General features: G+C 38.2%; 1 protein-coding gene across 4 annotated transcripts in view; it reads left to right on the forward strand.

The window, feature by feature from the left end:
* TMCC1 (transmembrane and coiled-coil domain family 1) overlaps nucleotides 1–23,648 on the forward strand; it is a 112,210-nt gene that overhangs the window by 59,091 nt on the left and 29,471 nt on the right. The window contains exon 1 of one of the 4 annotated variants that reach the window (XM_012732171.1): nucleotides 15,613–15,682. The exons of the other annotated variants lie outside the window; for them this stretch is intronic. Coding sequence (XP_012587625.1) covers nucleotides 15,641–15,682 — 42 coding nt within the window. The 5' untranslated portion in view covers nucleotides 15,613–15,640. Of the gene's footprint in view, nucleotides 1–15,612; nucleotides 15,683–23,648 lie in introns of those variants that run through there. 4 annotated transcript variants of the gene reach the window in all.

Genomic DNA, 23,648 nt, shown 5'->3' on the forward strand with positions numbered 1-23,648 from the left:
CCTGCACCTCTGGCCTGTACCTCAGCTCTGTATGTATAAATAAATAAATAAATCTTAAAAAAAAAAAAAAAAAGATTCTGTGCTGTGCTGAAACCAAACGGGAATCTGGGAAAAAATCTGGAGACGGTGTTTCTCAGTGGTTCCCTATGAAGAATCCTTCTCTGCTTATTTGCATATTCTCAAAACCACCTTTGATCTTTAATCCCCTAAGATTACTGTTCATTGCTGTAATATGCTGGCATTTTTTGCACGTTTTCATTAATAAAGGGAAAGTCTTATAGTAGTAGTTGTGATTTATTGAGTGCCTTTTGTGTTACAGACATTGTACCCAGCACTTGGTGAACAAGATCTTATTTAATCCTCTCAGCAGTAGTTAAGATTCAGATTGAGACTGACTCATAGCACACTGAAAAGACTGTACCAGTTTCAAATAATCATTAAAACAAGCAAACTGACAAAACTTCTGAATGTCCTTTGAGTCTCAACTTAGATGTTTTTTCTCCCAAGAGACTTTCTGACCCATCAGCTCTAAGTTTGTTGTTTTTCTTTTGTGTTTTCATAGCTCCTGGTGCTACTTCCCACCAGAGCACTAGCTCAGTATTGTGAATTGCCATTGTTTTCCATTGTAATGCGAGCCTCGGGGAGGGAGAAGCGCTACTTCCAGCATCTAGATTAAGATACCAATTTGTTGAAGGAGATCTGTGATTAAAAACGTAACATACTTAGGTATGATCACTCAGCCTACTGACAGTTTTAGAAAAAGAATATTCAGTACACACAGTTCATCAAAAAATTGATACCTATGGCTAAATAAGAAACTAGTGCTCTAAGTTACGTTATTCTTGGAAGTGGTCCATAGACACTTCAGAGGATCTTATGTAATCAAAAGTCAAGAAATTGTTTACTTCCCCAGACCTAGAATCAGCTATATTCTTCCAAGGAACCTTAATTTTTTTTTAAAAAGATTTATTTATGCATACAAGAACTAGGGTATAGGCTAGGGGTACCAGGGCTAAGAGGATTCACTAGAGACAAGGTAGGGAGCAGAACAGGCAGATGTACTGAAATACACAGCAGGGGAGATAGGAAAGGTCTGCTGTGCACTGTGGGTCAGCTCCCTTGCTGGGGATGGAACTCTTGCTCAGTGGCTGTTGATAGCTTCATAGTGCACCACCAGGGAGGCCCTGCCCTGGTTCCTTTTAAAGGGAACTGGCTCAGCAATCATTTCAAGCACTAAGTAATTGCTGCTATATTGTGCCAATATGACAACTGAAACAGTCCAATATTTTGTTGAAGTTTTTTACCTTTAAGGTACAAAATACAGTAAAATGATGTTTTAAAGTCACTTAAAATCTCTGTGTTGTTAATTTTCCGACGTGATGATTATTAAACTTGTTTTAATTTTTACATTTAGATTTTTTATATTTTGATTTAATTTGATTTCATAATTACATAAAACCCTTTGTAAGATTCAGTCCAATGTGTTATATCTGCAAAACAAGATACAGTCAGAGAACTCTGGTTTCTTTATCCCTTTCACTTATCTCTTCCTTCAGTGGGTAACTTTTTTGGCAATCAGAGAATTTGCATTCCATTTTATAAAAATCATAAGCAAATACATAAATATATTTAGCCTTCCGTACACTTAAACATGTATATATATATTTTAAAATGTCAGTATTCTATTCTAGTATACTTTTTAAAAATTTGACTTGTAACTATACTTACAAGCTTCTGTTCAGCCTCAGGCAAATGTCAATAATACTACAGTTCTTTATGTCCCTTTGCAAAAGGATTGAAGAGAAAATCAAATCACAGTCTCTTAAGAGATGGATGAGACTTTTAAGATATGTAATCCGACCCTATTTTATGGATGAAAAACCTGCCTTGTCTGACTGTTCTAAATGCCTAACTTGAAATACCTTCAACTAATAAGTAGCAGCATTATATTTTATCCTTGTTTTCTCTTGTGGGATAGGTTAATTTCATTTGGAGCTAAGATACACAGTTAAACCAGATCCATGTTTTCGTTGCAGTTTAGTCCTTAAATCGTATTCTTAAGTTAGAGAAGAGTGAATGGCTTAAATTTCTCTGAACAAAGGACAAACAATAGGAAGGGGAAAAAAACTTGTAATCATGAGATTTGTGATAAAACAAAATACCTAGATCTGGTTGCTTAACTCATTTCTCTCTCACTAAACACTTCTCACTAAACTTGTTTTTGTTTTATAGTAAATTCATGAACACATTAAAATCCTTCAGATGCTCATAGTTAAGAGGGAAGGATCTGTAATTTAAAATGTTGGTGTATTTTATTTACTATGTGATTTGGAGAAATTCTTTAGTATCGAAAGCTTCGCTTCCTTCTTTGTAAACTTGAATTCTAAGAATTGTTCCAGATAATCCATATAAAATAAAGGCCCAGGCAGTTTATAAATGGACACTAAAGAAACGGAAAACATTCTTTTATATATAGTTAAATTGCCAGAATTATTTTTTTATGCTTCTTAGTTTCTTTGGGTTCTATGTAGTATTTTAAAACTAGAGAAGAGCAAATGAAATACTTTTGAGGGGAAATTTAAGAATCTGTTAAATAACAAAAAGCCAACCAACTTAATGGTCAAGTCTACCTGGCTTTGTTAAATGGTTCATGAATTGGGCCACATCCCATCATAGAAGTTGTACAAAACAAAAGGTTTTTATATTTGAAGAGAGTGAGTGTAGGACAAAGTTAATAGCAAAAGAAAAGCAAGATTATTTCAGGTTAAGTCATCCTACTTTAGGAGAAGTTGGGGGGTGTTTTATCATGTAGATTACCTCAGTAGTGCAGACCACGAAACTTCTTTGGTGAGTTAAATTTCCTCTTTTGGGAGAGACTGAACTGCAGCTAGGTTAGGTATTAAGTCTTGGCAGACCTAACATGAATGACTCCAGTGATTCTTTAAAAGTGAGTCGCAGGGTATTTGGGCCTCCTTGGTGGCACAGGAGTTAAAGTGTCAGTGTGATGAAGCTTTCACAGCCACTGAAGCTTGAGTTTGATCCCTGGGCAGGGAAGTGACCCTCATGGTGCAGCAGACCTTTCCTATCTCATCTACTGCTCCTACTGTTTCTGGTGAGTCCCCCATCACTGGCCTAAAATAAATAAAAATCTTTTAAAAAAAAAAAAAAGAAAGCTAAGGGGAACTAGTGTTTAGAATAATAAACTCATGTCTTCCTCTAATTTAAAAGCTAGTGAGAAAATCTCTTTTAGAATGTTAGCAATAATGCCTTACTGAATTTACTTAGCTCCCCAGTGTCCTTATGGAAAAATACATATTTACATAGATTCATAATTGAGGCAGGGTACAAATATGATTGTTTCATTATTAAATCGATTAGGATCAAGCTTAGGGCTTGGTGGTTTTGTAACATGATAATGCATAGTAATCAATCTGTGTTATAAAAAATTAAGTCATTAAAAGTATATATTCATTAAATCATCTCTAAGAAAACTTAGTTTCCCCCCCCCCCCTTTCAAGTATTTAAAAAATAGACAAAAAGAGATCCAGCTGAGTTACTCCCTTTGGTAGCGAGGATATGCTTTGTGCTGCTGAAATGGAAAAAGAGAAGCTAAAACCCTTAGGATCCAGAATGTCTGGCAACACTGCCCTAGAGGCTACACACAACTGTAGGAGGTTTCTCACTAGGGCATTTGCTCTGGAGGGGAGGATTCTTGTGGAAACAACTAGGCTTAGAGCCATGTGAAGCTGCTGCTAGCAGAAGGCAGCTGCAGAGCCAAGTGCTCTGCTTCGACACTGCAGCACGTCGCTCTTGGTGTTACCTGAGTATGAGCTCCCACCAGAAGGGGTGGAGTTGATGCGGGAAATGACAACAAAATGTCTTCTAATCTCATCACACAAGCCAAAGAGAAGAGTGAGTTTCAAAATATGTGAATGCATGTTTTGTTTTGTTTTGCTTGGCTTTATGGACTCTTCAATAAAAGAATTTCCCATTTGATTGCAGTGCCTCCAATATTGGTAACTGGTACCTTGAAGTCTAGGTTTGCTTGTTATGTTTGTTTTAAAGATTTGTTTATATGTACAAGAACAGGGTACAAGCCAAAGGGGCCTGGGAGTGAGAAGATTCACCAGAGTGGGGAGCAGGGCAGGCAGATGTACTGAAATCCACTGCTGAGAGGAGCGGCGGGTGAGCCAGGACAGGTCTTCTGCACTGTGTGGGTCAGCTCCCTGACGAACTCATGCTGCTTATAAGATACATGATTAACAAGTCCCTCCTCCCCCTCTATCTGTAAGTTGTGTTTTCACTTTCTTTTTCTTTTTTTTTTTTTTTAAGATTTATTTATTTATACAGAACTGGGGCCAGAGATGCGGAGGGTGAGAGGATTCACCAGAGACTGAGAGGGGAGCAGAACAGGCAGATCGAGGAAGTACACTGCTGGGAGGAGCACTGGGCGGGTCAGGAGAGGTCTGCCACGCCATGTGGTCACCTCGGGGGCAGGCGGGGATCGAACTCATGCAGAAGTGGCTTAAGCTTCTTAGTGCAGTGCTTTAACCCGCTGTGCCACCAGGGAAGGCCTGTTTTCACTTTCTTAATGGTTTCCTTTGGGGTGCAGCAGTTTATACTCCTACTGTATCTATTGTAGTTTCTTTTGTGGCTTATGTTTTTGATATTTGATCTGAAAAGCAATTAAATCCAAGGTCAATTATATATCCATTTTTAAAAAGAGCTTCATAGTTTTAGCTCTGACAATTAGCCCTTTGATTGATTTAAAAAAAAAAGATTTATTTATTCTTACAGAACTGGGGTACAGGCCAGAGATGCGGAGGGTGAGAGGCTTCACCAGAGACAGAGTGGGGAGCAGAACAGGCAGATGGAGGAAGTACACTGCTGAGGGGAGCAGCGGGCTGGTCAGAAGTCTGCCACGCCATGTGGATCTCCTGGGGCAGGCAGGAATCGAACTCATGCGGAAGTGGCTTAAGCTTCTTAGTGCTGTGCTTTAACCCGCTGTACCACCAGGGAGGGCCTTTTGATTGATTTTGAGTGAATTTTGCTATAGGGCATAAGAAAGGGCCCAACCTTATGTTTTTGTATGTTGATAGGCAGTGCACTGACCATTCGTGGGAAGATTGTTCTTTTCCCTCATTGAATAGCCTAGAAAAGTAACAAAAATTAAACATTACTTTCAACAGAAGATGTATATAGCAGAAATGAAAGCATTCTAATCTGGCTTCTGGGTAAATTATGTGAAGAACTTTGAGGTCAAGTTTTTTTTTTAAATATTTATTTGTGCATATAGAACTGGGGTACAGGCCAGAGGCTCAGGGGTGGCAAGAGGCTTCACCACAGACAGAGCGGGAAGCAGAACAGGCAGATCAACGAAGCACACTGCTGAAGGGAACAGTGAGCGGGCCAGGAGAGGTCTGCCACGCCATGTGGTCACCTCCGAGGCAGGTGGGAATCGAACTCATGCGGAAGTGACTTCAGCTTCTCAGTGCTGCGCTTTAACCCGCTGCGCCACCAGGGAGGGCCCAGATACTTAAATCCAGAGGGTCCTTTGCCTGTGGCTGACATTAGAAGCAATAAGTAATAGATAAGACATCTGTTAAAAAGGTGTTAAAATACAGAATTAGAGTAGTGAAGTTATAGAAGTAGAAACCTATTAGAAATAAAAATAAATAAAATGCCCCGATAAGCTCAATTTCTTCTGTTGAAATAAGTCAGAATCTTCAGTTTTTAGGATGACAGTATAGAGAAACTTTGATAGAAGTTTAAGTATGCAAAAAGCTGCTGTAAACTTATAAGAGAAAGGGGCCCTCCCTTGTGGCCCATTGGGTTAAAGCACAGCACTATGAAGCTCTCTGCAGCTAACTGCAACATGAGTTCAATCCCTGGCCAGGGAGGAGAGACCCACATGGCATCACAAACCTCTTCTGATCCACCTGCTGCTCGCCTCAGCAGTGTATTTCAACACATCTGCCTGTTCTGCTCCCTACTTTGTTTCTGGTGAATCCTCTCAGCCCCCACACCTCAGGCCTATACCCCAATTCTTGTATGTATAAATAAATAAATTTTTTAAAGAATTATAAGAAAGCCAATTATTTCTGTTAAGACAAATAAAGAATGTGAGGTATGCCATTATATTTCCATAAAATGAATATAGACTCATAGAAGTAGAGACAGTAATAGAATGGCAAAATAGTAAAAAGATAGAGTCAGAATTCTTTGATTTGAATCTTAAACACAGTAGATATATGTAACCCTCAGAATGGTAGCTAACATTTACTGAGATTCAGGACCTTGTGCAAGACTCAGTCTTGTCTTTTGTAAAAAAGTTTTTGAGGTGCCTCCCTGGTGGTGCAAGGAGTTAAGTTTCAGCAATGTGAAAAATCTGCATCCAGTGCAGCACAAGTTTGGTCCTGGCCAGGGAGTGACCCACATGGCACGGCAGACCTCTCCTGTTTCCCCACTGCTCCCCTCAGCAGTGTATTTCAGTTAGTCCTCCTGTTGTGCTCCCATTCTTTTGAATCCTCTTACCCCGCCCTGTACCTCTAGCCTATAGGCCAGCTCTGGTATGCATAAATAAATAAAACTAAATCTTAAAAAAATTTTTTTTGTAAACTTATGAAGAACTATATACATGGAAAGAACAATTACGTTTGAAATTTGGGGATTTTTCAGTGTAGTAATCACAGCAACAGCTATGTTTAATAGCGTGTCTATACTAAAATAATCTGCAAAGTGTACAATATTTTAATTTTAATATTTTAATGAAGAAACAATGTTCAGTGGTTGTGAAAGTTGTGTATTGAGTGATCAATAGAAGAGTAATTCTGACCTAGTCCTGTGTGTTTTTAAAGATTTATTTTATTTATTTATGCATATAAGAGCTGGAGTGGAGGAGATGGGGATGAGAGAATTCACCAGAGACAGAGTGGGGAGCAGAACAGGCTGAAATACACTGCCAAGGGGAGCAGTGGGAAAACAGGAGAGGTCTGCTGTGCCATGTGGGTCAGCTCACTGGCTGGGTTAGAACTCATGTTGCAGTGGCTGCTGATAGATTCATAGTGCTGAGACTTAACCCCTTGCGCCAGCAGGGAGGCCTAAATTCTGCATTTTTTCCTTATACTACCTTGACTTTGACTTGAAAGATAGTAGGTCCTGTCGGGTGGAAGAGGGTGGTGACTAGCGTAGCACCAATGAGATTTAAATTATTAGACACATTGAAGGCTTAAGATATCCAGAGGGGTATTGAGTTCTAAGATTGGTGATTTCAGAGGTGAGGTGAGGTGGACCAGTGCCATATGTTAATGAGATCAAAGGTATATCCCGACCGGTTAAGTTTCAGAAGCACTGGCTGTTATAAAACACAGTCATATAATCGTTTATCTGTGTGTCTGCTGGAATCGTGGAGCTTTTTGTTGAGGAAACAGGAAAGAAAAACATGAGTGAAGTAATGAAGTCACAGGGGAAAGCAAAGGTAAGTACAAGACACCAAAATTACTCGAACAGTTTGTGGAGGTTGGGCAGACTGCTTTGAATCATAAAGTTACTTCTTAGAATTAATTCTGAGACCTTTTAAAGACTCTTCTTACCCCTTCAATAAAGTGCCTGCAGGTAATTTTCAAATTTATGGACGTAAGCATCTCTAGAGGATTTTTAGCTCTCAGCACCTTACAAACTTCTTATCCTCCCCATAATTTAATTGAGAAACAATTTTTGGAAATATAAGACTAATAGACCAGAACAAGAGTACAAGAAAAGAACAGAAAAAAAAAATTGTAATCTCTTTTTAGTGGCATTATCTTCTTGACAAGTACAAAGTTCAAACTTTCTTTGTTACCCTGTTGCTGCTGCTGCTGCAGCTGCTATTAAATTATCCAGCAGCAGACATGCTTCTCATTGGTAGAGCTTAACGCTTGGAGATGTCATCAGCTGGCACAGTAGAAGCAAGGAACTTTGAACTGTAATTCTGATTTGCAAACTTTCAGTTTCTGTGTAGAAGTCTATAGTAGCTGGTGTCTATGGGAATAGATCTCAGATGGAAATATGAGTAGGAAAGACAACTAAGACCTGGTGAGCCCAGGTTCTGAATAAGATAGTCTGTAGCCCTTGAAGTGCAGTAGACCCTTGCTTTATGATACCAATCTGATTTACAGATGTAATCAAATACTGAAATGCTGTAGTGTCAACTCAATAATACATTCCTTGTTTAACTTGTTCTCAGACAGCATGAGTTGAAAATTCTGGCACATAAGTAAGCTCAGATAAAACTGTGATTTTAAAATAAAACAAAATTACTAAGAGAATTTAATATTTATTGACATTAAAAAGGTGAAAGTAGGGCCCTCCCTGGTGGCGCAGCGGGTTAAAGCACAGCACTAAGAAGCTAAAGCCACTTCAGCATGAGTTCGATCCCCGCCCCGGAGGTGACCCATTTAGTGCATCACCTGCTGTTCCCCTCAGCAGTGTACTTCGTTGTTCTGCCTGCTCTGTTCTCCACTCTGTCTCTGGTGAATCCTCTCACCGCCCCCGCACCTCTGGCCTCTTCCCCAGTTCTGTATGCATAAATAAATAAATCTTTTTTTTTTAAATGGTGAAATTTAAAAGAAGTAACAAATTGCAAAAGGTTATTTCGAAATCACTTGGAGTTTGCTAATTAAGTGAATGGGAAAACTAAATTCTCGTATTCACTTTTACATCATCATTTTTTTAATAAATTCTTGTTTCAGTATTATTGAAATGTTTTTAATATGGTCTTTAGGACCCATAGTTATAGTTTAACATCTTAGTTTTGTAATTAAAGGTAAGAAAAGAAGGTACCTGTACTTAAAAATAATGGTTATTAGCACCTAATCCAGCCTTCATTTAAAACTTTTTTAAATTGAGATAACAGTGGTATGGTTCAGATAGTATAACTAGCAGGATGTGTCTGTAAAGAAAGTGGTATGGCAGGGAGCCTTCCATGATGCTGTACGAGAGTCGTGCAGGATAGAAAAGGTACCTACCACCTAGACAGCCATTGTCCTCCACCATAGTCTGTTGGGTTCCCCCATACTTTGCTTTCTACTCACTTCCTCCCCTTCTGGTAGACTCAGTTTCACAGTCATGTTTCTGGAGGATGTTTGTGCCAGTTTTATTAAGATTTATTTATCTATGCATACAAGAACTGGATACAGGTCAGGGGTGAAAGGTATCACCACAGTCAGAGTAGGAACAGGCAAATTGACTGAAATACACTGCTGAGGGGAGCAGCGGGGAAGACCAGAGAGGTCCACCACGCCATGTGGCTCAGCTCCCTGGTCAGGGACTGAACTCGTGCTGTACTGGCTGCTGATAGCCTCACAGTGCTGCGCCTTTAACCCCCTGCGCCACGAGGGAGAGCCACGCTTTAATTTTTTTTTTAATGAAGAATTTCATTGCAGTGATTAACTGCCTAGATATGTTTTTGCTTCTAACATAAGGGGATAAGTGTGCTAAAGCTACTCTAACTAGATTTTCTATCCTGAATGACTCTCGTACAGCATCATGGAAGGCTCCCTGTCATACCACTTGCTTTACAGACACATCCTGCTAGTTATCATGCTGAGGAATCAGTAAAATCGGTGTTAGCCTTTCACACAAGTAGTTACCAAGGGAACCTGGTCATCCTGGAGTATGTTGCTTGTGCGCATTTCCCTGTGAGACCTCTGTAGCCTCAGCCCCCGTGACCTTGCAGACATCTGGGTCATTTAGAAGGTCAAAAAGACAGAATCCTGCTCCTTCCCCATCAAGTCATATGTTAGAAACAGCAAGAGTATGGAGTAGGTAACCTCCCTTTTCTACTCTGGCCATAGTACACTACAGATGTGAACCGTTTTTCAGCCTCATTCTCTAGTCTTACCCTTTGCAGAAGTTCCAAGACCACCCCAGACAGGCTTCTAGCAGGCCCCGTCACTGAGTTGGAATCACTACCAGGCTGCTTGTAAATTAACTTGCTATACTGTGTTGTAGCAGTTGAAGCTGGAAAAGCTCATAGCTCAGAGAGCTCATAGGTCTGTGCAGCGCTCCTTAGAATCGTAACTTATGACCTCCTTATCACAGGATATAAGAGAAGTCAGACAGTTTCTCAGCTTTGTCGAGTGTGCTCACATTCACTTACTCTCATACTTTGAAATGCACTTTAACTGTTGGTCCCTTCACCCTTCGTTCCTTCGTTAACATTTGTGTGTTCAGTGTAACTGATTATGTTCTCAATTTTTTCTTGCTTTCACTTTTAACTTATAATTCAAAGATTACAACACAATACTCAGTAACCATTACCAGCCTTTTCCAACTTGATACTTGCTTGGGTAGTTTATTTTGTATGTCACTCCTCAGCCAGTTCCCCTTTTGAAATGTATTCATATTGATACATATAGTTCTGACCTATTTATTTTTTATGTAATATCCTGTTTTATGAAGACATCACAATTTAGATTGCTTTTCCTATTAATGAACATAGAGGATGTTTCTAGTATTTCATTCTTCCATAAGCAGTGCTATAATAATACACTTGAACATGTCTCCTTTTGTGCGCCTGCATAAGAGTTTATTTCATATACATGCTTCCACGTATTGCTGCAGTGGCAGGCAATAGCTTGATAGCGCTGAGACTTAACTTCTGTACCACCAGGGGGGCCCAATAAGGTGCTATTTCATGTGCAGTGCACTTAAGTGATTGCGGGTAATAAATTCACTCAAAACGTTTAAGATTTAGGTGTTGAGTAAGAAGGAGCAATCGTGTTTCAGTGGTCTATTCCACCGAATGCAGCTATAGAGCTTTACAGAGAATAGCTATTTGAGGATTCTGAAAGGTAGATTGTAGTGGGTGGACTAAGAAAAGCAGATATTTAACTACTGCAGAACTAGGGTTGAATTTATTATTTTTCCTTTTCTGGTATCTTGAGGCCTGAATGCAACACAACCTAAAACCCAGAAGTGGGCATCAATGTGGATAGCAAAAACTCTAGGAAAAAGCTAGTGGTTCAACTATCAAATGAGATAAGAAAGGAATATTCTGATGCTCAGAGGAGGTACAGAAATCCCTTACTCTTTTCTTTTCTCTGTTCTCCAGTACATGAATTGAACTATTTCCGTGGTAGCAACAATCTGACAGAGAGGACAGGGAACCTTTTTCTCTGGTCAGTGGATCTTAGGGCCAAGATACCAATTTGCTCCCCCCCCCCCCCAGCTTACTGGCTTCAGATACAGTATGTCATAGAAATTGTGTGACGACAAAGTAAATAATGGAGAATCAGAAAACACAGATTGTAAATCTGACATGGCCACAATTGCATACGTCACCTCTCTTCATAGCTTGTTTTCACACTCTAAAATAGTTGTGTTTTTTGGTTTTTTGTTTTTTAAGATTTATTTACTTACGCATACAGAACTGGGGTACAGGCCAGAGGTGCATAGGGTGAGAGAATTCATCAGAGACACAGTGGAGAGCACAACAAGCAGATGTACTGAAATACATTGCTGAGGGGAGCAGTGGGCGGGTCAGCAGAGGTCTTCTGCGCCATGTGGGTCAGCTCCCTGCCGGGGATTGAACTTATGTGCAGTGACTGCCGATAGCGCTTTAAACCGCTGCGCCACAGGGAGGATCCCCTAAAATGTTGTCTTATCAGAACAGTGGTTCATAGCAACCTTTGGAGGGTCTGCAAGTCAGAATCTGATGGAAGATGTATAATTTGGGAAAAAAGCAAGTCAGTATAATTATTAATTGAAAAATGTAAGCCACAGGAGAATAGATTGGTGTGAGGCACATAGAACGAGAAGGTATTGAAGAAGACGTCAGTTTTATTTTTATTGTTGATAGTCTAGAAGAAATATATACAATCTTTAAAGTCAGTGGAGAGCAAGATCTTACTCATTTTTTTCATTGAGTTCATCTTAGTCATTTTAAAAAAATTTGTAAATGCCAAAAACATTGCCTGACTCTTGGCAATAACTTATTGAATAAATTAACAAGGGCCCCACCATATTAAGATATTATCTTAAACATCAAAGAGGGTCATTTAGAAGTGTAAAAGCTTCATCCCTTTGTAGGTCTTGTTTTTCCTCTATAGATGCAGGATAGCTGAGTTAAGCTGTTTTTTGTTTTGTCCACTGCCAGTGACTGTTCATTTTTAGCCTAAAGTCTGTAGCTTCCCTGTGCTATATCTAGCTGTACAGACTATCATATACTTGATTAGATGTCCCCTTCCATTTCTGCCCTGATTCATAGAGGGAAATAAAAAAGCATTTATTTCTTGTCTCTCAAGCCATGGTGTAAAACCCATATACTAAAGGACTGTCTCACCCTCATAAGCTTATCTTCTGTTTGCCTTCCATTAAAATCATAAGAGGGCCTCCTTAGTGGCACAAGGGGTTAAGTCTCAACACTTTGAAGCAGCCACTGTGGCACCAGTTTGATCCCCAGCCAAGGAGCTGAGCCACATGGTGCAGCAGACCTCTCCTGTCTCACCCACTGCTCCCCACTCTGTCTCTTACCCTCCCACACCTCTGGCCTATGCCCCAACTCTTGTTTGCATAAATAAATAAATCTCATTAAAAAAAATCTCAAAGGAGGTCAGGATAAAAAATTACAATAGTTACTCCTTTTCAGTTGATAACGACCCCCACTCTGGGCACTGTTCCCTATGTATCCTAAAAACAGGCATCAAAAACTTCCTTTGATAGTCTAGATATCAACACATTAATTCATTTTCAAAGCAGATTATTCTTTCAGAGGTCCTTATAAAGTGACCTAAAGGAAAACTTATAAAGGTCATAAAGGAAAACTTGTAAGAAACTATATATCCAGTATTTTAAAACAGTATTTGAAACTCCCCAGTAATACTTTTTTGATGATATTGGTTCTTACATTGAAAGAAATAAAGTGCTAGATTATATAGAAATCTTGAATGGGGAAAGTTTTTTTTTTTCTTTTTAAAGATTTATCTATTTGTACATACAGAACTGGGGTACAGGCCAGAAGCTGAGGGGTGGTGAGAGGCTTCACCAGAGACAGTGGGGAGCAGAACAGGCAGATCGACAAAGTACACTGCTGAGAGGAGCAGCAGGCGGGTCAGGATAGGTCTGCCGCACCATGTGGGTCACCTCTAGGGCAGGCGGGAATCGAACTCTTGTGGAAGTGGCTTTATCTTCTCAGTGCTCTGCGCCACCAGAGAGGGCGGAATGGGCGAAGTTTTAAGGTTTCCTATTAGTTGTTTAGTTACAAGTACAGATCCCAAAAAGCTTTATCAGAAAATTGGAAATCTGTATAAAGAATTCATATACAGATAAAACACACACACACATACATATAGTTCACTGATATAGATCTTATATATATTTAAACATTTATAAAATTAAAGCTAGTGGCCCTCCTGGTGGTGCAGTGGGTTAAAGCACAGCACTGCAAGTGAGCCCCGCCTCTTCAGTGAGAGGTCTATCCTAAGGTCCGGAGCTGACCCACATGGTGCGGCAGACCTCTCCTGATCTGCCCGCTGCGCCCCTCAGCAGTGTATTTCGTCTGTCTGTCTGTTTTGCTCTCCAGTCTGTCTCTGGTGAATCTTCTCACCACCCTGCACCTCTAGCCTGCACCCCAGTTCTATATGCATAAATAAATAAATCTTTTTTTAAAAAATTAAAGCTGGTGTGTCTGGTTAATGAAAATCCTTTTTGTAAATTCTTTATTTCTTCCTTATCCATCCCCACCCTATTTCCATTATGTATTAACAGACCTCTTCTGTTGCTCCCTCAGTATACATCAGATAACCCCTACTAGGCACTCATCTTCAACTTTCAAGTATGGACTTTGTAATAGCTGCCTATCTGCTCTTTGTACATAGACCCTTTCCCTCACTCATTGCAGCATTGTCCGTTAAACCTAAATCAGATCCAATCCCTGCTCTGCTCAAAATTTCAAGTGACTTCCTCATGGCAGCCTAAAATGTCCTATAGAATCTGACCTTAACTTTCATCAACAACTTTCTCTGTCCTGTTTTCTGTCGTTTCCTTCCTGTTCCCTCAGCCTTCTTGGCCTCCCTTATGCACACCAGATCTACTCCTAGGATTCTTGAACTTGGTGTCTCTTGAACACAGTTCCCCAGATAGCCACATGGTTTAATTTAGATCTCTGGCCAGATACTGTTTTATCAAGGATACCACTATCCCATCCTTTATTTTGCTTTATTTTTCTTCAGCATTCATCATCAGTAAATATGTTAAATATTTATCTGTTTGTAGACTGTCTTCCACAGCCAGAATATAGACATAATCTGTTTATATCTAGATGTATCTCCAGAACCATGATCATTGCCGCAAATATTTGAAAAGTGCAGCTCAAATTCTGCCGCCTCTTTGAACCTTTTCTCCAACCCACAGGGACATACTAATCTTTTTCAGAACACCCAAGTATTCATGTTGTAGGGCTCATATTCTGTCTCCACTGATATCTTAAAGATAAAGCTCTTGTCCTAAGTCTTAACTACATGGTAGCTGAAAGTGTGCAGTCAGAGAACTGTATGGTGTAGCTGTACGTCCTGAGCCTCCCACTTAGCCATTTAACTCTGAGCCAGGTCGTCTGCCCGTAATGGTGTAAATAGCAGAGACTTGAAACACTTCTTTTTTAAGTGATACTAAGACAGGAATAAAATTTCAGTGTATTTAAAATTCCCGTTTGATCTAATCTGTGGTAATACTGAATTATTGATAAACTCCTTTAAATTTACCTTCCTCTTGGTGCTATCATGCAGCTTTTGTTTAATAGTTTAATCTCCCATGCCCGTGTTTACTGCTGTTCCCTGGTTAAATTTTGTTAAAAAGATATTGGGTGACCTTTAGCCTAGATTAGAATTTTCATAATGTGAGGGAGCCCTCTAAATGAGTGCCCTGTGCTTTCTCTTAAAGGCAATCCCATGTTCTGGCTCCATTTCCTACCTGAGACCTTTTCAGAGCTCTAATTCGGGGAGAAATTGCGATGGTGCACTTGTGTACATTCTTGCAGACACATACAGAACTGAGTATGTGGGTTAGATTGGTAGCAGCCTTTTAGCAAGGAAATGAGGTTAGCACTTCGGGCATTATCTATCCTTTACCCACATGTACTTTGAGAATGTCTCCTTTCTCCATTGTAAAATCAGAGACAAGACTTGGGACTGCTTAGCTTGGTTCCATTTTCCAGGAGATTGTGCCTCATATCAGATCAGAATCAATATATTCTTTGTTTACAAATCAAATTAACCAATAATTCTTTAGATTTCCCACTTTTCATTTCTTCCAGACAAATAAAGGAGAGACATTCTTTCCTACTTTTCTACTTAAAACTGTGTTTGAGAGTTAAGGTATTTTTGGTGCTTATTGCTTAACTGGGCTGAAGATTATCTCATGTGACAGCATAGATCTCTTGTTTTGGAGTTGCCATTACTTTCTAGAACAGCCACTCTGTGCAGCTGCCAACATGCCCTGGATCCTCTTGCTTCATATTACAGTGATACTGCTTTGTCAGGGTAGAATTCAGCCTCGCAGAGCTGGAGTCAGTCTGTGCTGACCTCATGCCACAGAACAGCATGTTCAAATCTGGGAGAAACCAAAGGGTTACTCGGCATTTTCCTACTCCTTTTCCCTCACAAGCATGGAACCCTCACTCTCCTCGGAAACCGTATGTTGTATATGTGTGTGTATCTGTCTTTTTTAAAATCTCTTCCTTAATCCTGTAATTCTATATATAATTCAACTTTAAATGGGGGCTGGTTGACGAAACAGACAGGAAATACTTTGAGCTGCTAAAATTCAGTCTTTTTCAACAATAGGTTTCAGCCATGGGCATTTGCTATTTTTGGACTAACTCGTGTGAGGCTGCAAGAAGTACATTACGTGCTTCCTAGTGGTTCATTTTACCCATAACTGTTTGGGCAGAATGCAGAGTGCTCTTTGGCTGTGTGGGCATGCTCAGGTCATAGTGGAATGTCCCGGCTCTTCTCTGTGACGGGCTGCTTCAGTGCAGAGTAAATGTCATCCTCACTTTCTCAGGCTAAATAGTTAACAGAAAATAGTGTTTTCTCCAGTGAACAAAAGAGTTTCATTTGTCTTTGGCAGCCTGGTAAAAGGTTGAGTTAAATTTGAAGATGTCAGGCATGCATAACAAATAGTAATTTGGTCTAGAGCCATTTGAAATATTTCTCACACACAAGAAAAAGCTGCTTGTTTTTAGTGTATTTCTTCCAAAGATTTAGCAATTTTCTGAATTGCAAAGCAGTATCCACATATCTCAGTGCTAAGTTCATGTCTCCAGGTCAGCAAAACAGGTTCCTGAGATACATCCGGATAGGGTGATCCAGTTTTATGCAACACAACCACCATTTTCACATTTTACCCAAGTCTTGAGTAGAAAATTTGGTTCACAGCTTAATTTTACCATGAGTTTTTGAGTTGGTATTATAAATGACATGTATTTTCTAAGAGAGAAATGTGTAAACAAAATAGATTATAACTTTGATTCTAAAGATGAACATACATAAATATTGAGTGCTGTTCAGCAGTAATTTACATTGAGTGCCACTATATTAAGAAAGTTTTACTCTGAAGTTTGTTATTTAAGTACTCTCATGCCTTAATGCTAACAATTAAATGCCAGTTTTGTGAACAGACTTGTGTCTATGTTCCGAGCGTTCTTTCTGTTTGTTCTCTGTCTTAGATTTTAAAACCCTGGTACATCTCTGTTTGTCCTGAGGTTATAAGGGGTCATTTTACTTATCTATGTTTTATTAAGAGTGTTAGGTTAAGTGGGGGTGGCCAAAAGGAGAGAATTCATAAAAAGATAGGGACTAGACGACAGTAACCAAAAATTAACTCCTTTTTCTCCACTATTAACAGTCCAAAGGGAAAAGGGAAACATAAAACATACTTTGAACAGTTTTAGTTAACTTTATTTTCTCCACTGGGTTGATGAAAGCTTGCTAAGCACCTGAGTAAATGATTGTAGATTGAACTTTTTCCTGGCTTATCTAATCCTTCTCTGTCTTTAACTTTCTCAAATTATTTAATGAAATAAAATACTTCATTGAAACTGTGATCACAATACTGAGAAATTAAATTCTTGTCTCCGCACCTGGAATCCTTCATATGAGTATTTGGATACATCAGTCTGTCATAGATTGGGTTCATATGTGACTCCTTCATATGTGACATTGCTACATGCCTAGTGGAGAATTCATTCTAAACTATGTAGTGTATACATTTTGAAAGAAGATTCAAGGGAAAAATACATCTGACTCTCAGAAATGAGTCAGATAATATTTTTAAAATTCTGTATATGTTGAATGTATACCTGTATTTTAATTATAAGGGTATAGTATACTCAGATGCTGCCAACCCTAAAGGTGCATGACTCCCTTTCTCCTTTCTTAATAACCCTCCAACACCATACATGTGTATGTTTAAAGTCATATTTGTAATGGAGATATTTGGACAATTCCTTGACAGTATTGATATCACCTGAGTTTTCTATGCAGATGCTCAGAATATACAGTAGCAGTTTGAAACATTCAGGTGTGAACACTTGGTCATATAGATGCTATACCTTTTGAACAACTTTGATCTGCTACTGTGTTAAAAGGTAAAATAAAATTCTCTTACCTGAATTTGCAGACTACTACTGCTGAACCTAAATCTGAACTACAGCTCTACCACAAAAGTTCAGCTCCCATAGGAATGATAGAAAAATTTGACCACATTGTTTTGTAATTGTAGAATTTCTTTATAATTAGCTCCATTCAAAGGAAGTAGTTAGAGTTGTGATTTGAATGGTAAACAAGAAGTAATCACGCTGAGGCAAATGGAGACTATTCCAAGTTGCAGGTTTTCCTTACTCCCAGTGCTCAAAATGTCTTCTTTCTCCTCTTTAAAATTAATGAGCTTGTGTAAGTGTATTATATCCCTGATTTAAAGCTTAAAAACATTTGTCTTAGATTATTTTAATTCATATCAAAATTATTATATGCCAGCTCCAATATATCCTACCCAGAAGAGAGGGGTGGTATAAATACATATTTAATCATTAAAAAAAGCAGTTATTGAGTCTCTGTTATACATAAGCTCATCTTCCGCCCTTATGTAAACTTATATTCTAGCTAGTGAAGAGGGAAAAAATAAAGTAAGTCTAATAAGTAGACTGTGGAGTATGTTAGACTGGAATGGGCTGTAAAAACAATATACCTACCTTTGATTTTAAAATACATTGGAGAATAATCAGATTTCAGACAAGTGGGAAAACTTGATCTGTATAAACTGAAGAGAAACATAATTAGAATATGTCCTTTAATTTTCATTTGCTCTTAATGAAATATAGTGGTTGTTGAGGATAAGTAGAAACTGCAAACCTCTTAGATTGGTACTTGGGTAGAAGAAAGTATATTCATTAGAAACTTAGTTAGGAAAAGTTTTCAGAGAATCATTTCTGGGAAGTGATGAAACCTAATTCAAATGACTACATTTCTCCTAGTGACTATTTGAAAAATCTAGGCGTGTTTTAATTATGCCCTAACTGCAAGTTCAGCAAAGAAATTCTCAAGAGACCCCAAGAAACTCACAGAAAAAGGAGTATATATGGTCAAGTTATGTATCAGATGATAGTCATGCTACCCACAATTAAAGGAATATAATTGATAATTAAAACGAGATCATATTTACTGGTCAGACTATTCAAAATACAAAAGTTGAATAATTAGAGCTGACAAAGTAATTCGTTTACACTATTGGTGGTAGTATAAATTACTATAATCTTTCTGGACGGCAGTTTGGTAATCTCTGTCAAAGTATAAAATGTGTATGCTCTGATATTGCTAGAAATATACATTATCAATATATCCACAGAAGTTCCCTGATACCTATGTATTAGGATATGTGTTTATGTATGGAGAGGGGAGAGGCATTTGTATGTATGTTACAGTATTTTTTTGTAAATTAAAAATGGGAAGAACAGTATTTTGGTACCCAGTTGAAGTTCAGCAACCTTAAATACCTTTGCCATCCCCCTTACCCGCTTTCCCTCTACCCAAGTGGTGTATGTAGCCTTATTGAGTAACTGGGGCCCATATTGTCCTATTTTATCGTCATAAGGTGGATTCACAGGATTTTTTTTTTAGTTTTCTAGAAATAGACTCTTAATTTATTCTTTTAATGGCTGTAAATGAGGTGTTCAGAATGAAAGATAAAATACTCCTAAAACCTATTCCAAAAACAGAATCGGGACCTCCTTGGTGGTACAAGGGATTAATTCTCAGCACTATGAAGCTATCAGCAGCCATTGCTGCATGAGTTTGAGCTCTGGCCAGGGAGTTAACCCACATGGCACAGCAGACCTCTCCTGGCTCACACGCTGCTCCCCTAAGCAGTGTATTTCAGTTCATCTGCCTGCTCTGATACCCATTCTCTGGTGAATCCTCTCACCGACCTCACTCCTCAATCTCCTACCCAGTACCTCTGGCCAGTTCTTGTACACATAAATAAATCTTAAAAAAAAAAAAAAAATCAACTACAGTAGGAAACTATTAATTTAATTTTAGAAAACAAATCTTTAAAAGAGTATGTGAATTAGTATGAGAATGAAATGGTAAGTTAAGTAGTTTAAAGGAAAGTTTACTATAATTTTATATCTTCAGATAATTGTTTCTACACGTTTCGTTTGCATTTTGAAAAACAGAATTGTCAGCTTCCAGAATGTGAAAGTGGCAGAGGAAAGTGAAATGTGTATTTCTTACTTCTGCCTAAACTAATGTTGCTTCCACATTTATCATACATATTTTATTATACAGGTTATTTTATAAAACATTTCAGATTTTGTCTGTTGATTTTATTTTTCCTAGTACAAGCTATGGTAAATTGCTTGCATCTTTTACTTATTCTCTGCTGAATTAATTACATACTAGATTACCTGTGCATTTGGAGTGGGATAAAGAAAGCGTAGAAGCAAGTACAGGGATATCCAGGTGGCAGCTGTTTGTACCTCAAACAGTGACCAAGGTCAAAATAACTACACTCAGTTCATTACTCCTTTGAGGCATGAAAGCAAGAGTAAAATAAGGAAAAATCTTACTTGTTCTCACAACCAAGAGGCGGTGGTTCCAAGATGAACATTTTCACCTTGGAGGCAAGGACTTAGATTGTATTGGCACCAGGGCCGCAGTCCTCTTGAAAAAGAAGAGTATTAGCTCCCCGGACTGAGGCTTGAAAGATCAGTTTATTGTCCCAGTCCTACCACAACTAGAAGGGGCTTGGGGAGTTCAGTTTTCATTTGTAAAATAAGACTGCTTCACAAAATACTCTCTCAGTGTGTTTAGATTTTAGGAGGGTCAGGTGAGTATCCTATAGACTAATGTACATGTACAGACATGTATTATTTGTTTTAACATTTTTTTACAATGATTTTCTGTGACTCAGAAATCCTCAGAGACTCCGGTCTCAAACTTTGCATGTATTCTCTGCAGTCTGTTGGATCAGAAAAAGATAATTTTGTATCTGGTTCTTCTTAAATTACAAACTACTTATAGAAAGTAAATGAGGGATGTTATTTAAACAAGTATTATAGGAAAATATGGATTGTTTGCTTTCAAAACATTCATTCTAGAATTACTGTAAATAATCATTTTTTAAAGTATTTACTTATTTATGCATACAGAACTGGGGTACAAACCAGAGGTGCAGGGGCAACAGACTGAGGAAGTATACTGTGGAGGGAGCAGCAGGTGAGACAGGAGAGGTCTGCTGTGCCATGTGGGTCACCCCCAGGCCAGGGATCGAACTCTAGTATGAAGTGGTTTCAGCTAGCTTCGCAGTGCTGCCCTTTAACCTGTTGTGCCACCAGGGAGGCCCCAAATAGCCATTTTTAAGCCCAGTGTAGTAAGTGATACACATTTGATATGTAACTTTTTAATTTGCATATTATTTTGCAAAAATAAAAATTTTGAGTTCACCTGGCTTAATTTATCTCATGAAGCTAATGTCTGTGACCTACCAGTTAATAAATTGGAATTTGAAGTTAGTGAAAAAAATGGACAGTGAAGTGGATGTTACCATGTGTCCTTTCAGTATTTGATTTAAAGTGTGTGAAACGTGTAAAAAATGGACTGCTTAAATTTAGTTTTTCTATTAATGTTAAAATTCATTGTGGGTAGATATTTTGTAGGTGCTATTAATTCTTTAAAAATAGGTACATTTTTACTCTCCTTGGTACTAAGTTATTACTACTAAAGACAAGTGGTTAGAAGTACATAATAAGTAATTTATTTAAAAAATCCTAATTACTAAAGTATTAGACAAATTTTCTAAATTTAAGTTATCTCAAACTGCCTTGTTTTGAATTACTATACTAATAGATGAGAGGTGCTTTGAAGACAGGGTGCCTGGATTTCAGCAGTGCTATAATAAAGTTAAATGACAATTGTAACTGCTTATCCATAACAGCAGTAAGTAAATGAGTGTGTGTAAAGGGAACTGATTCAGGTAAATATCAGCCTAAAAAAAACCTGGTGGTTTGTTGTGGATATTTACTATTCTGGTCAAGCTCTTCATTAGTTCCTTGGATAAAGACATTCCCATACTCAACAGTTGAAAATGTCAAGCAAAAAATAAACATTTGGAGCAATAGCATTCAAATCCAGTGGTATTCCCAAATGAGTACCGCTGTACTAGTGTTATGTAATTAATGGAAAGGGCAACACCATGTTCAGTTAAAGAGAAAGCTAACACTAGGAGAGAACTGAAGGAACTAAATTAAATGCTTAAATGTCTAGATCCTTTGGCAAATCTCTCCACTCTTTTAACAAAATGATTTAGATACTGCACCAAAAAGAGTCTTTTCCTAGTGGATTCTTAACATCAAATAAATGTGATACCTTTTAAGAGTTAGGGTGTCTCAATCATTCCTTAAAATTCTAGGAAGGAAGCATCACAATTATTACTTGAATTAGGATATTACATCAGAAACATTATTGTTAATGTAATAACGACATAAAACACCCTGAGAGAAAGACAGTTCCTAATAGTTGAAAAGAATAGACGAAATGCCTAGCAGTACTTCCTAGCAGTGTTGTTTACAAGTGAGACTAAGAGTATTTGTTATTAATTAATAATGAACTTTTTCTTATTAATGTTGTACCCTTATACAAGAAAAATTTATTGGGAATTTTTATTTGGATTTTTCCTTTACAATCCCCTAGATAGTTTCATTCTATAATACCTTACAAGCCTTAGCAGTTATCTAAATTTTAACTTTAAAATGTCTTGTAAATTAATCTTTATTGAATTGTTAGGAGCAATAGGGACAATTTTGTCAGAACATATTCATGGAAAGATGGAAAATACTTCCCCTTGAAGTCAGGAACAACCTAGAAGCAGCTTTCTTATCGATTTTCTGAAAAACAACTTAAAAACAGGTTTTCCGTATTGCTTTTTAATCTTACAGGAGAAATTTGTCTCCTAATGTTGATCTTTCCCCTTAGACTTTTCTAGTAAATTTCTTAAGCATGGAGTACACTGTTTTTTAAGATCTTTTGTGACTCTAATTTGAAATTCCATGAATTTTTATATTGTAACTCATAAGGTTGTAGAATTTGAGATAAATCTATATTTAAAATTAATTCATAGAGATAGCTCTGTAAAACATTGAATCAGGAAAATGAAAGATTCCATTCAGAAACCAGTCATAACTAACTAAAATTAAATAACATAAGTATGTAATAGAGGTGTTATGATTTATTGTTTCATTTCTTACTGATTCATTCAACAGACATTTATTGAGCCTCTGCTCTCTGGCTGGTCCTGGAGAACCAGAGTGAACGTAGGGCCCTCATATGTATTCCCAGTCTTTTTTCTGTGATTATAAATGAATTAGTGTTATATGCCTTTTAGGGTGCCTTTTACGAATAGTTCTTTAAAAAAAAAAGATTTAGGCCCTCCCTGGTGGTGCAGTGGGTTAAAGTGCAGCACTGCAAGCAAGCCACAGCCACTTCAGTGCGAGTTCAATCCCCATCCCCGGAGGTGACCCACATAGTAAGGCAGACCTCTCCAGACCTGCCCACTGCTCCCCACTCTGTCTCTGGTGAATCCTCTTACTGCCCCTGAGCCTCTGGCCTGTATCTCAGTTCTGTATGCAGAAATACATAAATCTTTAAAAATAAAGTTTTCTTTATTTTTATTTATGCATACAGAACTGAGGTACAGGCCAGAGGTCCTGTGAGAGGATTCACCAGAGACAGAGGAATCCGGTCAGAGGATTCACCAGAGACAGAGTGGGGAGCAGAACAGGCAGATCGACTGAAATATACTGCTGAGGAGAGCAGGCGGGAGACAGGAAAGGCATCAATAGTTGATGAAATGATTTGTTTCAAAACTGAAGAGAGACGAATCCTGTTCTGAGGTTTCTGTATTCCATTAGAATATAAAGACTTGGTATAGTATTCAGGTAAATTAATAGGAGTTCACTAAACTTTTAACAGTGAAGTAAGGACCTCTACCACTCCTCAGCTATGTATTTCAGTAGTCAGTTCTGCTACCCACTCTTTCTCTGATGAATCCTCTCACCCTCCACATCTCTGGCCTATATAAACCCCAGTCTTACATTCATGAATAAATAAATTTTTTTT

Source organism: Condylura cristata, unplaced genomic scaffold (genome assembly GCF_000260355.1).
Source record: "Condylura cristata isolate star-nosed mole 26May11 unplaced genomic scaffold, ConCri1.0 scaffold00033, whole genome shotgun sequence".
NCBI lineage: Eukaryota > Metazoa > Chordata > Mammalia > Eulipotyphla > Talpidae > Condylura > Condylura cristata.